Source organism: Peromyscus leucopus, chromosome 15 (assembly GCF_004664715.2).
Source record: "Peromyscus leucopus breed LL Stock chromosome 15, UCI_PerLeu_2.1, whole genome shotgun sequence".
Taxonomy (NCBI): domain Eukaryota; kingdom Metazoa; phylum Chordata; class Mammalia; order Rodentia; family Cricetidae; genus Peromyscus; species Peromyscus leucopus.
Window position 1 is genome coordinate 53,543,841 of NC_051076.1, and position 15,600 is coordinate 53,559,440.

Below are 15,600 nucleotides of genomic sequence, written 5' to 3' on the forward strand. Positions count from 1 at the left end.
TAAGAAAATAAAACCCTAGAATTACTAGAAAACACATGGTGAGTTCCTTTAACCTTACATAATGATGGGCAATAAAAATAATAAATAGGGAAATAATTTTCGTCATACTTCTTACTCTGTGACAGGTCCATGCTAAGCACATGCGTTAAATCACTCAGTCTTTAGAGGTTGTTTTATTGATACCATTAGTCTTTCTTTGTGAATTTAGAAATGGGTTTAAAGGATAAATAACTTACCTAAGGACAGTGTGGTAGCTTCAAGGCTTGAGCTTAAACTTGACTAAATCCAGAGCCCTTGCTAGGTTGTTTTGTTTGTTTGTCAGGGGATGAGAGGTGTGTGTGTGTGTATGTGCGCGTGTGTGGTTTGGGTCACATAAAATTTTAAATTTCCTACTAGCCATATTAAAGAGGTTAAAAAAAAAAAAAACAATTTTAATACGTAAAGCTAGAGAGATAGCTCAGTGATTAAGAGCTGCTCTTAATGCTCTTCCAGAACCAAACCTAAGTTTAGTTCCCAGCACCTATGTTGGAAGGCTCAAGTTGCATACATGTGGCATACATTGATTCATGAATACACATAGAAATAAAACTATAAATAATAATTTTAATACTGGCTGGTTGTACTGACACACACCTTTAACCCCAGCACTCTAGAGGCAGAGGTCAGCCTAATGTACATAATAAGTTCTAGGCTAGTCATAGCTACATGGTGAGACCTTGTTAATTAGCTAATGAATTAAATACTGTACTCATTTAACCTGGTGTATTTCCACATATAATCAGGTTTTGGTTTGGTGTTTTGAGGATGGTAGGGTTGTGCATGTCTTTAGTCTTAGCACTCAAAAGTCAGGCTGTGGGGTCTATATGAGTTTGAGGCCAGCCAGGGTTATATAGTGACAGTCTGTTGCAAAGAAAAACATTATTAAGATACTTACTTTTCATGCTGAATTTGAAATGTAGGGTGTTTACATTTACAACCATCTCAGTCTTTGTGACTAGTGGCAACTATATTGGCTTGCATAATCCTAGATTATGAGATATAAAATTATGATGTACCTTTGATTTTACATTCTTGATACAGCATTGACTACTTGGTGAATGTGAACAGATCTATTTTTATTTGGTAGTGAGAGTGTATAACATACTCCCAATATGCAGTCCAAGACTTGTTAATCAAGCATGTGACTCACACCTGTGACCCAGCGCTTGAGAGCTGAGGCAGGAGGATCTTGTTCAAGACTAAGCTACATGGCAAAATCCTATCTTTTTCTAAAGTTTGTATTGCACGTTGAAAACTGTTGTTTGCGGCCCTTAATTTGTTTTGTTTTTTAGGGTTAAGCCTGTTGAGCCAGGTTTTCTCAAATCTTATGTCATAAATGCTGCACTTTCTAAAATCTTCCCTTGTGGCATCAAGGTGAATTGCTATGACTTCCATGAATATCCTTAGACTCACAGTAAAAATTTCCTGTTTCAGAATTTGGTGTTCACCTCGCAGAGCTGACTGTAGATCCTCAGGGGGCACTGGCCATCCGTCAGGTGAGTCCAGACTGACCCAAGGAAAATTCCCTTTACTTAGTAAGTAAACTGTTTTAGGGGAAAGAGAAAGAATAAGGGCAATGTGTAAAACAGAATTTTATACCAGATTTAGATATGATTCAAATTGATCAACCCAAGTGTATGATTTTTATGTGTGAAAATAAGTCCTTGGCCGGGGTGGTGGTGGCACACACCTTTAATCCCAGCACTCGGAAGGCAGAGCCAGGTGAATCTCTGTGAGTTCGATACCAGCCTGGTCTACAGAGCAAGATCCAGGACAGGCACCAAAACTACACAGAGAAACCCTGTCTCAAAAAACCAAAAAGAAAAGAAAAAAAAAAAAAAAAAGAAGAAGTCCTGTTTGGTGTTGCCCATGATGGCTTACTCTCTTCACAGCTGGCGTCCGTCATCTTGAAGCAGTATGTGGAAACTCACTGGTGTTCCCAATCGGAAAAATTCAGACCTCCTGAAACTACAGAAAGGGTAAAGGCAGTTCCGTGGCTAGTCTCCCTGCAAAGATGTGAGAGGTAGTCTTAATATATTCAGCATTAGTGTAACATTTTTTGATAACAGAAAACAAGAGGAGGAAGAAAATAGATTGGTGGGTGGCATTATAAGTACTGTGCTACTAATAAGAGTATCATGATGGACTGTGTTCAAATTCCAGTTCTGCCCTTTTGCAGACCATGAGAGCATTTGAAACATATTTAGCTATGAATACTCAGTTCCTTAAGTTTCCTAAATTAGAATTAAAATTACCAATTTCAAAGGGCTTGATAATTAAATGAAGTAATACTTCTTCTTAGGGTGGTTGCTTAGCAATTGTACTGAGTACCCAAGAAAAGATGAGACACAAGGTCTAGTACTGTGGGTTGGAACCTTCTATGATTATGTGTGATGTCCAATATGAGCATCACTGTGGCTGGTGAACTCTTAAAATGGGGCTACTGGGCCAGGCATTGTAACACACGCCTCCAGTCCCAGCACTTGGGAGGCCGAGGCAGGCGGATCTACTCAAGGCCAGCCTGGTCCACAGAGTGAGTTCTATCACAGCCAGGGCTACATAAAGAAACCTTGTCCTAAAAAAACAAAACAATTAGAAGTAAGTGAGAAATGTGGCTACTGTAACTGAGCAGCTAACATAATCCCAAAGCAGATGGGGCTCTGCCTACATACAGCTTACCACCTGATGAATGACAAGTGGCCTTTTCTCCTTTATAGGCAAAAATTGTTATCCGGGAGCTATTACCCAATGGGTTGAGAGAATCAATAAGCAAAGTGCGCTCCAGTGTGGCCTATGCTGTGTCAGCCATTGCCCATTGGGATTGGCCTGAAGCCTGGCCCCAACTCTTCAATCTGCTCATGGAGATGTTGGTGAGCGGAGACTTAAATGCCGTCCATGGAGCCATGCGTGTGTTGACAGGTACCTGAAGCATTTCCCTGGTGTTGGTATTTGACCTTCCTTGAGAGGAACAATTGAGAGCTATGTAATAATGTGACCCAGACCAAAGATCTATTACATGTTGCTCCTCTCTTCTAGGTTTTTGTAAATATTGCTCTTCTAGTTTTTATCTCCATAGCCACCAGAAGTTCCACTGGTTCTTTCCAGGGAATTGAGTTAGTACAGTTATACTCCAAATCTTTACTTAGGAAGACTGAAGGCCGAGGGTATGGTTCAGTCACAAAGCATGCACAGGGCACCAGGTTCCAGCCGGAATACCACACATACAAAGATACAGGAGTGCATGGCAAAGCAATGCTTAGATTTGGGTTTATATTCTGACTGCACCTTCACACTTCACTTAGCCTCTTTGAGCCTTAGTTTCTAAGATGCTATCTTAGTTACTGTTCTGCTGCTGTGAAGAAATACCATGACCAACACAGCTCGTACAAAATTGGGGCTTGCTTACAGTTTTAGAGGTTCGTCCATGATTGTCTTGGTGGGGGAAGGCAGGCGTGGTGCTAGAGCAGCAGCTGAGAGTTTTTCCTTGTGATCTGACAGCAGAGAGGCAGACACTGGACCTGAGAGGCTTTTTGGAACCTCAGAACCCACCCAGTGTCACACTTCCTCCAACAAGGCCACACCTAATCCTTCTCAAACAATTCCAGTTCCTGGTGACTAAGCATCCAAATATATGAGCCTATGGGGCCATTCTCATTCAAACCACTACAGATGCTAACCTCAAAGGAAGTTTTGGCAGCCGACATGTGCTAATCTATGTAAAGCATTGAGCATAATAACTAACTGACAATGTAGTAGACTCTGAGTAGACTTTAGTCATTAGGTTTACCATAATTTTTTGTTTGCTTTTGTTTTTCGAGACAGGGTTTCTCTGTGTAGTTTTAGTACTACCATAATTCTTAAGTATTCTTTTCTATATAGCTGGTTCTATAAATCTTGAAAAAGTCTCAATTGAGAGTTCCATCTTTAAATGATAATATATAAACACATGAGATGATGTGTACAGTAATTAAAACTCAAGGACTTTGTACTCCACTGCTAAGTTGCACCAAGGAAAAATTGAGAGTAGCCAGGGTTCAGCTGAGCATGGCTGTACACACCTTTATACCCAGCAGTGAGGGATGGGGGCGGGGGTGTCCTCCTTGTTTCCAAACTCAGGAGAGAGCTGCCAGGCCATGGTAGACTGTAACCTCTGACCAGCAGGGCCTCCCAACATTTTGTTTTATATTTCAAAACAAGGTTTCTCTGTGAACAGCCCTGGCTGTCCTAGAATTTACTTCATAGACCAGGCTGGCCTCAAACTCACAGAGATCTGTCTGCCTCCAAAATGCTGTGATTAAAGGTGTGCACCAGCCAGCTTGTGCTGATCTTTTAGAAATCATCTTTATTTACCCTCTGTTCCTATAGGTTTATGGAAATCACACCAGTAGCTTACCTGTTTCTCTGAGACCTGCCAATTTACACAGTTTATATGAAATGTTCTCGTGTTCTCTCTCTCTCTCTCTCTCTCTCTCTCTCTCTCTCTCTCTTCTCTCTCTCTCTTCTCTCTCTTCCTCTGTTTTTTTTTTTTTTTTTTTTTGGAGAAAGGGTTTCTCTGTAGTCCTGACTGTCCTAAAACTCACTGTATAGACCAGGCTGGCCTTAAACTCAGAGATCTCCCTGCCACCACTGCCTGGCTTTTCTCTTTTTAAATGGAATATCTTCTATGCATTTTTTGACAGTTTCAAACATGTAAAAAAAAATGTATCTTAGTCATATCCACCCTTGACTCCCACTCCACTCTCCTTAGTATCCCCAACATGTCCCTATTCTCCCTTTATAACACCCACCTTTTCATGTTAACCACTGAGTCTAGTCATTCTTGCTGTTGGAATATTAACTGACGTTGGTGTGACCTTGTGCAGGTAACAATAGCTGCTGTGAGTTCATGAGTACATTGACCATGTTATATCCCAAAGACAGCTTTCATAGCACTCCTCTCCATCCAACAGTTCTTACATTCCTTCTGAGCCATCTTCTGTGATTTTCCCTGAGCCTTGGGGTGGGGTAGAGGGCTTGCAGAAATGTCCCTTTAGAGCTAAGCACTCAATAAATAGTCACTTATTCTCAGCACTTTGACCAGTTATGAGTTTCTGCTGACCTGCAGAGAGAAACACTAGCCGAGATTGTGTGCAACACTAATCCGTGAGTTTAAGCATAAATATTTTAGAAGGAAGTTTGAGAACATGCTACTTAACAAAAGTAATGAGTTTCCTCCAAGACCTAGGACCTCCCAAACCATGGTCGTGTGACCAGATTTACAGGACCAGCAGGCATGAATTCCCTCCTATGAGCAGACCTAAAATCTGGGAGCTGAATCCAGGTCCTCCTCAAGAACAATTGTAGATAGAGTTTCTTGTCCTGTAACTGCTCTCAAATAATCACTCAGAGGCTTAATATGAATTATAAATGCTCAGCCAATAGCTCAGGCTTGTTACTAGCTAACGCTTACATTTAAATTAACCATATTTCTTATCTATGCTTTGCCACATGGGTCATGGCTTATTACCTCATTTTCTACATGTCCTGCTTCCTCAGTGACTGGTTGGCATCTCCTTTGATTCTGCCCTTCTCATACCTTAGTCTCAGTTTGGCTTTCCCGCCTAACTTTCTCCTGTTCAGCTATTGGCCAGTCAACTTGTTCATTAAACCAATCATAGCAACATATATTCACACAGTGTACAGAAGGATTATTCCACAGCAAGCAGTAAGTGCTCTTCACTGCTGAGCTATCCTTCTAGCAACTATATTCTTAGCTTACAAAGTAGTGGCTTTCCATAAGGGGTTTTCCTATATCCTTAGTGTTGGCTGCCTTCACTCTCTCCTCTCCCGTCTCTCACCTTTAATTCCCAGCATTCCTCTACGTTCATATCAGATGGCTTCTGGCCCCTCACTCCTTAAGACCTCTTCTATTCTGAGCACTACAGATACTCCAAATTAAGCACACAAATCTAAGATTTCAAAGCTAGCATCCACATATGAGAAAGATCATGTGATTTCCCCCCCCCCTTCCTCTCTTGCCTAGTATTTTTCTAGCATGGTTTATTTTCTGTGGCTCATTCGTGGATTTGTGTTTTCTTTTCTTTTCTTTTTTTTTTTTTTTAAAGATGTATTTATTTATCATGCATACAATGTTCTGCTGCAGCCGGGCGGTGGTGGCGCACGCCTTTAATCCCAGCACTCGGAGCAGAGCAGCGATCTCTGTGAGTTCGAGCCAGCTGGCTACCAAGTGAGTCCCAGGAAAGGCGCAGCAAAGCTACACAGAGAAACCCTGTCTCGAAAAACCAAAAACAAAAAAAAAACAATGTTCTGCCTGCATATGTCCCTGCAGGCCAGAAGAGGGCACCAGATCTCATTACAGATGGTTGTGAGCCACCATGTGGTTGCTGGGAATTGAACTCAGGACCTCTGGAAGAACAGCCAGTGCTCTTAACCCCTGAGCCATCTCTCCAGCCCCCTTGTTTTTCTTTTCATTGTGAAGGATTCCTTTAGTCTATTTTTATCATGGAAAGCTTTTCTCTTCCTTCAGTTAGGACAAGTAGCTTTGCTTTATAGTGTTCTGGATTGCCAGTAGTTCTCCTTCAGAACTTGAAATACATTCCCCCAAGCCCTGCTGGCTTCTAGTTTCAGGTGAATGATGTGGTATTATTGAGGTGGGCCTGCCTGTCACAGGACTTTGTGTTTCTCTTGCCTCTTTCACTATGCTTTCTTCGTTCTGGGTATTTAGTGTTGTCATAGTTAGCTTTAGTATCAACTTAACATACCAGGGAAGAGAACCCCTCAACTGAGGAATTTCGTCTGTGAGATTGCTTATGGGCCAATGTCTTTAGGCATTTTCTTAATTGCTAATTGATGTAGACAGGCTTGGCCCACTGTGGATGGTGCCATCCCTAGGCAAGTGGGCCTGGGCTGTCTAAAGGTAGCTGAGCAAACAAGGGAAGCAAGCCCGTAAGCAGCACTCCTCTGTGGCCTCTACTTCAGTTCCTGTTCTGGCTTCCCTTGATAATAGACTATAACCTGTAAGCCAAAATAAGCAGTTTCCTGCCCAGATTGTTTTGGGTCAGTGTTTACTCACAGCATCAGAAAGTAAACTAGAAAAAGTGGATCGATGGTGCACACTACGTGGCCTGTCCCGTTCCTGCCCTCTGGTGTGTGTGAGGAGCAGCACTTGTCGGTCTGTCTGTACTTTGACTCTCAGTTGACTTGACATCTATGCCACATTTTACTGTCCTTTCAGTGTTACTAGTAGATGATCAGTTCTGTGTCCAAGACAAGTGCTTCGTTTGTTTCCAAGCTTCCTCTTCCCGTGCCCAGATACCCTTTTAGACTACCTGCCATGTTCCCATTGGTGGCTACGACAGTGCAAACTTACCAAAAAGGCCAAAACGTTCCTCGCTGAGCCCTTCACTGCCCTCGCTGAGCCTTTATGACTGAGGGCCACGCTCAGTCCTCACTGTGGAATTGAACTTTTAACATCCTTTATTTACGCAGTCACGGTGCCAGGATATCCACCAAAGGAAAGCTATTCCTAATCTTCCTGTAAAAAAAAAATTGGACTTCTTTTTAACAAGCCTGGAGAGAAAGGCTGCTGCATAGTTACCCTGATTGGAATGCATAAGGGTCTTGTTTCTACTTGACTAAGGAAATCACTGTACAGTGAAGTCATTTCCGTCAGCCAGGAGAAAGAAATGGTGGGGACATTTGTATCTTTCTGTAATTGAGTCCTCAGACATGGAGTGAATGACAGCCATCCTTACGTGCTGACTGGGAACTCCACTAGATGGCTTGGGAATTTTCACACTTCGTCTCTATGAAAGCACTTTTCACTTTTTGTCTTTGCAGAGTTTACTCGAGAAGTGACAGACACACAGATGCCACTTGTTGCTCCTGTCATTCTCCCAGAGATGTATAAGATATTCACCATGGCTGAGGTATGAAATCTCAGCCCAGTGGTTACAGCAAAAAGACCTGTTTGCCTTTGGTCAGCATCCACCTCTCATGGTATTTATCACAGATACCCGTACCAAAAACTAGAATTGTCAGTGATCTAGATCAGAAATTGAGTGGACCAGAGTCTTTGAACTCATGACTAGAAGGGAAAGCCTTTGATAAAGCACTTGATAAAGTAACCAAACTGTATCTATACTCATAGTTTCTGGCACTGTATCCTCTTTGAGTTCATAGTGCCACTCCTGATCTTGCCTACTCAGCTAAGGATTTAGAAATAGTTTGTTACTTCATTGTGTGAATAGATTTTTTTTTTTTTTTTTTTTTTTTTTTTTTTTTTTTTGTTTTTCGAGACAGGGTTTCTCTGTGTAGCTTTGCGCCTTTCCTGGAACTCACTTGGTAGCCCAGGCTGGCCTCGAACTCACAAAGATCCGCCTGCCTCTGCCTCCCGAGTGCTGGGATTAAAGGCGTGCGCCACCACCGCCCAGCGTGTGAATAGATTCTTAATGTTTTAGGTATATATGTGTTAGTATGTACATAAATAGTGATCTGTACACAATAATATATGAACACTTAAAGGTATTCAACCTCCATGATCTCTTGCCCCCAATGAATATTCCACATTTTATTTATTTTATTTTTTTAATTTTTTTATTTTTAATGTTTTTGAGACAGGGTTTCTCTGTGTAGCTTTGTACCTTTCCTGGAACTCACTCTGTAGCCCAGGTGGGCCTTGAATTCACAGAGATCTGCCTGCCTCTGCCTCTGGAGTACTGGGATTAAAGGCGTGCATCTCCACCACCTGGCTATTCCACATTTTAAAAGAGGTACATTGAGAAGTGGGGATACAGCTCCATACAGAGCATGTGATTCATCTTTGTAAGGTCTTGGTTTATCTTCTGTCATCACAAAAAAAAAGAAACAGCAGCAGCTACACATGCCATAAGCCCAACAATGCTCAGGATGCTGAGGTCAGAGAAACAACCCTGTCTCCAAAAAAGGGAGGAAACATACATTAGCCAAGCCTGGCATGGTGGAGCATGTCTTTAATCCCAGCACTTGGGAGCAGAGGCAGGCTGAGTTCTAGCCTGGTCTACACAGTGAGTTGTAGGCCAGCAGGGACTACAGAGAGAACCTTTCTCAAAAAAAAAGGTGGGGGGACTATATATTTATAAGGCTGATTCTAGTAAGTTCTAACATTCTATTGCATTATGCTCTCTTAATTACAGAAACCCATGTTTTACATAAGTGGACTGAATCTGTATCTCTTTAGAGAATTAATTTTAACTGTGAGGGTTGATGGACTAGTCCTAGTTTTACTTCTAGTCACATGTATACACATTACACTCCAATCTCATGACTGTGCCATGATCTTTTCCCCAGGTGTATGGTATTCGAACTCGTTCCCGAGCAGTAGAGATTTTTACTACTTGTGCCCATATGATCTGTAACATGGAGGAGCTGGAAAAGGTAAGTGTGCCTTTGGTTGGTGAATAACAAAATTGGTACTTCAAAGTCTTTATTAATGCTTTCCATTGCCAATGACTCACTTCATAACTACCAGAAAACAGACTAGCCAGTCTTATATAGATAGATTTAACGTTTTCAATTTTTAACATATATGTCTTAGTTTTAGTTATATTTCTTCAAATACCTTCCCTTATATCCTTTTCTTTTTATTTATTTATTTCAGATTTTGTTTTTGTTTTTTTGGTTTGGTTTTTCCATGCTGGGAATTAAACCTAGGCCCTCACACATTCTAAGCAAGCACTCTGCCACTGAACTATACTTCAGTTCTTCCTGTGCCCTTTCATATTAGACAGCTCGAGTCTTTCTACCATCATCTATTTTTTTGTGGTTTTCCAATAAAGGTTTCTCTGTGTAACAGTCCTGGCTGTCCTGTAGACCAGGCTGGCCTCGAACTCACAGAGATCCACCTGCCTCTACCTCTGGAGTGCTGGGATTAAAGGCGTGCGCCACCACCGCCCAGTGCCTTTCTGCTATCTTATGGCTCTCTTGTGTGAAAGGCCGATAGCTGGAAATGCTGATGTCTGGGATCCAGGTGCATTTCTGACAGTGCTCAGGTAGGGCAGGTTGTGAAGAGCATGGTAGTGAGGAGTTGAAGGTGGGAGCTGAGGTCTGAAGTCTTGAGAGATTCCTGCAGTGATTGTAGCTGTGCCTTTCGATTAGGCCTTGACCCTGAAAGAGCTTTAGATGCTTCAAAACTAAGACTTGAGTGTGTGTTGAAGCTCTGGATTGGGGATTTGTTGAGCACTGACTTTGGTTTCTCTTCTCAGGGTGCAGCCAAAGTCTTGATCTTCCCCGTGGTGCAGCAGTTCACAGAGGCCTTTGTTCAGGCCCTTCAGATGCCAGACGGCCCCACATCTGACAGTGGTTTCAAGATGGAGGTTCTGAAGGTAAAGATATGCTGTGAGTGAGGTTTGGAGTTGAGAGGGAGATCACTGATTGCTTCTTGTTACTCAGTGGTTTTGTTTTCCTTCTCTTCGCAGGCAGTGACAGCCTTGGTGAAAAACTTCCCGAAGCACATGGTGTCCTCCATGCAGCAGATCCTGCCCATCGTTTGGAACACTCTGACTGAAAGTGCTGCTTTATATCCTTTCCTGGAACCCAAAAGACCCACTGCCTAGAGTTGGGGGTCCAGGCTTAGATGTGTTCTTAGTGTTGGGGTATGTAGCGCTCCCTTGTAGACTGATAGACAGCAGACTCCAGGTTCTCTGCCTTTACTCTGCGTCATACTTATGTAAGGACGGAAGTGAATTACACGGAGGAAGTGGAAGATCCTGTGGACTCTGACGGTAGGTAGTTTATCTGATCCTAACAGAAACACCGGTTCTTAGGGAAAGGAGTCTGGACAAAGACAAGTCAGGAAACAAAAAGGCAGTAAAAGCGTCGTCTTTTCAGTGTATTATGTGGGGCATTGAAAACTCATCATCTTCCATCTCATCCTCAGGGACAGTCAAAGTCCACTGAAAAGCACAGCATTGGAGCTGTGACAGCTGGATGTCTAATCCAGCTACCTGGGGTATTGGGCCTCGTTTAACTTTGAAGTCTCAGATGATGATACTCTCCATTTCTATGTCACTCTTTAAGTATTTCAGATCAAAAACAGACATGCTGGAAAATATGTTCAATATTTGTGATTCTTTTACTCCTCAAAGTATTTACTATCCTCAAAGTTCCTTTCTTTGACTCTAAAGAAGGAAGCTAAAGCCTCCTGTACCAATCCTTCAGGAATAATTAGCAAGTACTTTACATATTCTATTAATTTACAAAGATAGTGTAGTTTATTTCCAGAATGAAGGCTTTCTTTTCGTTTTCATATCATTAATTTCTACTCTTGTATATTCCCTATAGGAGAAGTCCTAGGCTTTGAAAACCTCGTCTTTAGCATTTTTGAATTTGTCCATGCCCTACTAGAAAACAGCAAATTCAAAAGCACCGTTAAAAAGGCTTTGCCAGACCTTATTTACTACATTATCCTGTACATGCAGATCACCGAGGAGCAGGTAAATGGTACTTGGGAGACAAATTACTAACTTGCATTGGAAACTTGGAGAGTGTGACACCTTGGTCAAATAGACATCTCATTTCTAAAAAAAAAAAAAAACAAAAAACAGACACTAAGACACTAACCTTATGTGAAATCCTAGAGAAGTTTTGGTATCATTTTATCACCAGATCCTTGAGTATTGAGAGGTTTATGAACTCTGGTGTCAGACTTTCAGAACACTTTTTCCATTAGAAAATCTCTCTGAGCCGGGCGGTGTTGGTGTGCGCCTTTAATCCCAGCACTTGGGAGACAGAGCCAGGTGGATCTCTGTGAGTTCGAGGCCAGCCTGGTCTACAGAGTGAGTTCTAGGAAAGGCACCAAAACAACACAGAGAAACCCTGTCTCAAAAAAAAAAGAAAGAAAGAAAGAAAAGAAAAATCTCTGTGAAACCACTGAGCAAAGATCACAGTATGTATGAGAACCTATTCAATGCTTCTTTAAATAGTGAAATTACTCATCATCATCTGTCAGCCTGGTTGATGGGTCATAAGGAACCAGAAAAGGACATTGAAGAGTGCAGCAGCTGAGACTAGTGATCGGTGAGATCTTAATGGGAACCCTAGGAGTCCTCCCCATGGTCTAGCCATGTCTATAATGCACCATGTTAACTAAGCCATACCATCCAAATTGAGAGCTGTTTGAATTTGAGTAACCTTCTCTTACCTTAGCCTGGAGTGCAGGGCTATATGTACTGCTAGGCTGTTCAGCTGCTCCTGTTCCTACCACCACACTTGCTGTGTTGTTGGATCAACATGTGTTCTTTAGCCACTTGGAAGTCTCATGGCTTTTCTGATCTGCATTCAGAGGAGGAACAAAAAAGTAACAACATCCAGGTCTTTACAACTCATTTCTCCAGCCAGGCATGGAGGCGCACGCCTTCAATCCCAGCACTCAGGAGTCAGAGGCAGGTGGATATCTGAATTCAAGGCCAGCCTGGTCTACAGAGGGAGTTCCAGGACACAGTCAGGGCTACACAGAGAAAACTTATCTTGGATAAAAAAAATTAATTAATTAATTAATTAAAAATAAACTAATCTCCTCAGATCTGGGGTGAGTTGCAGGGAAGAGTAAAGTGGTGAATATGCTCAAAACACATTGTATGAAGTTCTCAAAGAATTAATAAAAATACTGTATTTTTACAATACAAAAAAAAGCATACATCAGCGTCGTATTGCGATGGCTCAGCAGGTAAAGACGTTCGCCACCAAGCCTAATGACCTGAGTTCATCCTGGGACCCATGTGGTGGGAGAGAACCAACTCCTCATGAGCATAAATGTAATTTTTTACACAAAATTTAAGAATATAAATATCAATATCTTTCATACAAATCAACACAAAAATTGGTGTAATTTTATAGTAAATATCCCAGTACATTGAGAAATCTGTTTTTCAGAGTAACAAGCTGATGGCAGTAACTAATTAACTTGTCAAATTCTTTTTCAGGGGCCAGTTCAAGGCAGGGTTTCTCTGTGTAGTGTTGGCTGTCCTGAAACTCACTCTGTAGACCAGGCTGGCCTTGAACTCAGAAAGATCCACCTGCCTCTGCCTCCTGAGTGCTGGGATTAACGGCATGCGCCACCACCGCCTCTGGCAAATCTGTCAAATTCTAAAGATTCTGCTACAGAAAAATAGCCGTCCCTACAGATTTGGATAAATGACTTGTTTCTCAACAAAAAAAAAAAAAAAAGACTGTAAAGCACTAGGAGGCAGATAGATAGATCTCTTAGTTCAGAGCCAGCCAGGGCTATCTACTGAAACCCTGTCACAAAAAGAAAAAGACTTTAGAGTAGAGTGTGATTGGGAGGAAAGACTAAGATCTTCCTGTGTCTGCTGATAAAAAGAAGGAACATGGAGCCCAGAATGGCAGCCTCCCAATGACCTGACTTCCTCCTCCTGGCAGATTAAAGTGTGGACAGCCAACCCACAGCAGTTTGTAGAGGATGAGGATGACGACACTTTCTCCTACACGGTCAGAATCGCAGCTCAAGACTTGTTGCTGGTAAGAGTTATGTTGCTGCTTCCACCAAATCACCCTCCAGTAGTTAGAAGTTCTTCTTCCTAGACAGCTAACCCAGGGTAAGTAGCACTATTGGGCAGCTTCACCTCAGGCCTTTTTAAGGATATAAGAAAGAAAGTTGCTCATGAAATTTGAGATTTAGAAATTCCAAAGTTGTCGCAACTGGTTTATTGAGTCAGGAACACTTCTGTTTGCTTCTGAGTTCAGCAAGCCTCCATGGCACAAACCAGAAGCTGGCAAACTTAAAAAGATTGTTGGGGGATGAGCATGGAACATCAGCTCATGATTTCTTTGGCTTCTCCAGCTAGAGCATAGGGTTGCCTCTGGGCCAGAATGCTGTGAAGAACCTGCCATTTCCTCTTGGGTTTGTTGGTAAACATGTCTCCGTACTATTTAGTTCTTCTAAGGCACCTGTGACAGGCTACATGAGAGCAGGGAATATAGCTCAGTGGTAGAGCCCTTGTCCAGCATGCACAAAGGGAGCATCGCTGAATTGCTGGAACCAAAAAGAAGTAGAACAGGAAAAAAAATTATGCACGATTAGAGTGGCCTTATATTTTCATGATCTGTCAGCTTCCAAGAAAACAAATTTCTGGTACATTGTCATCCAAACTATCATTTTTTTCTTCCGCTTCATTTAATGGAGCCAAAGACATCAACTGTTTAGAACTGTTTAGTCTAACAATTCATCAACACTGCAGATTTTCATGTGTTGTTCTTCATTTCATCAGAGACCCTGAACTAATTAATGGGGTCACTTTTAATATACCTGATCAGGCTTTAGTATGGGTGTGTCAAAGAGTGTGAACCATCCACACACAGACATTTATTTTTAGATCTTCTCTCTCCCTAGGCTGTGGCCACAGATTTCCAGAACGAGAGTGCAGTAGCCCTGGCTGCGGCAGCCACTCGGCATTTACAAGAAGCTGAGCAAACCAAAAGCAGTGGTACTGAGCACTGGTAAGAACGTGCAGAAGCGCTCTGCTTAGAGACTGGTTTGGAGCGTCAGATCCGAGGGAAAATAAGTTCACTGAATCCCTTTTTAAACAGCTTTGTTTGAAAAGAGAAGACTTTTGTTTTTCATTAGAAGACTGTATTTCATTGGTTTCAGTGGAATTTAATAAATAGTGTTGAATCAGAAGGATGAGACTGGATGTGGTACATGACTTGTATCTTAGCACTTGGGAGCTAGAGGCAAGAGATTTGTAAGTCGAAGGCCATCGTGGTACATAGTGAATTTGAAGCATGCCTGGCCTATGTAAGACCCTGTCTCAAAAAAAGGGCTGCTGGGGGGTAGGGTGGGGGTTGTGCCTGCCTTTAGTCCTAGCACTCAGGAAACAAGAAGATGAATTTCTGAGTTCTAGGCCAGCCTGATCTACAGAGCAAGTTCCAGGACTACACAGGAAAACATGGTCTCAAAAAATCAAAATAATAATAGTAGTAGTAGTAATAATAATAATAATAATAATAATAATAATAATATAGTGAGGGCTGATGAGATGGCTCAGCAGGTAAGGACACTTACTGTCAAGCCTGACAAACTGAGTTCAGTCCCTAGAACCCACAGGGTAGAAGTAATGGACTGACCTCTGTATGCATGCCATTGCTACTAAATGCTCCCACACGGTAGGTAGGTAGGTGTAAGATTGTTTTAAATAAATGAATTAGAAATACAGACAATGACTTTGGGATGAGATCCTTCTGGAATACCCTTTTCTAAATGGCCTTACCTTGAATCCCTTTATTTTGGAAGTGTACTTTGTTTTAGCAGCTGCAGTATCCTTTTTGCAGGTGGAAAATCCATGAGGCCTGCATGCTTGCTCTAGGCTCAGTAAAGTCCATCATCACTGACAGTGTGAAAAATGGCAGGATCCATTTCGACATGCATGGGTTCCTGACCAACGTCATCCTTGCAGACCTCAACCTTTCAGGTATGTTTTAATATATGCCAGCATTCTAGAAGATCTTGGGATCTGCTGTTAACTCACTTACATACTTTTTTAAATATTTGTGTGTCTGTGTGAGTAC

General features: G+C 42.0%; 1 protein-coding gene across 4 annotated transcripts in view; it reads left to right on the top strand.

Annotated features, from left to right (window-relative positions):
* The window catches only part of Ipo9 (importin 9), a 44,251-nt gene that overhangs the window by 8,960 nt on the left and 19,691 nt on the right, over nucleotides 1–15,600 (top strand). For 3 of the 4 annotated variants that reach the window (XM_037211382.1, XM_028876646.2, XM_028876648.2), the window contains 12 exons: nucleotides 1,474–1,535; nucleotides 1,932–2,018; nucleotides 2,757–2,958; nucleotides 7,879–7,967; nucleotides 9,367–9,453; nucleotides 10,281–10,400; nucleotides 10,494–10,594; nucleotides 10,741–10,799; nucleotides 11,359–11,510; nucleotides 13,456–13,554; nucleotides 14,426–14,532; nucleotides 15,364–15,503. In XM_037211382.1, the coding sequence (XP_037067277.1) occupies nucleotides 1,474–1,535; nucleotides 1,932–2,018; nucleotides 2,757–2,958; nucleotides 7,879–7,967; nucleotides 9,367–9,453; nucleotides 10,281–10,400; nucleotides 10,494–10,594; nucleotides 10,741–10,799; nucleotides 11,359–11,510; nucleotides 13,456–13,554; nucleotides 14,426–14,532; nucleotides 15,364–15,503 (1,305 nt within the window). The other variant, XM_028876647.2, reaches the window with a different exon arrangement.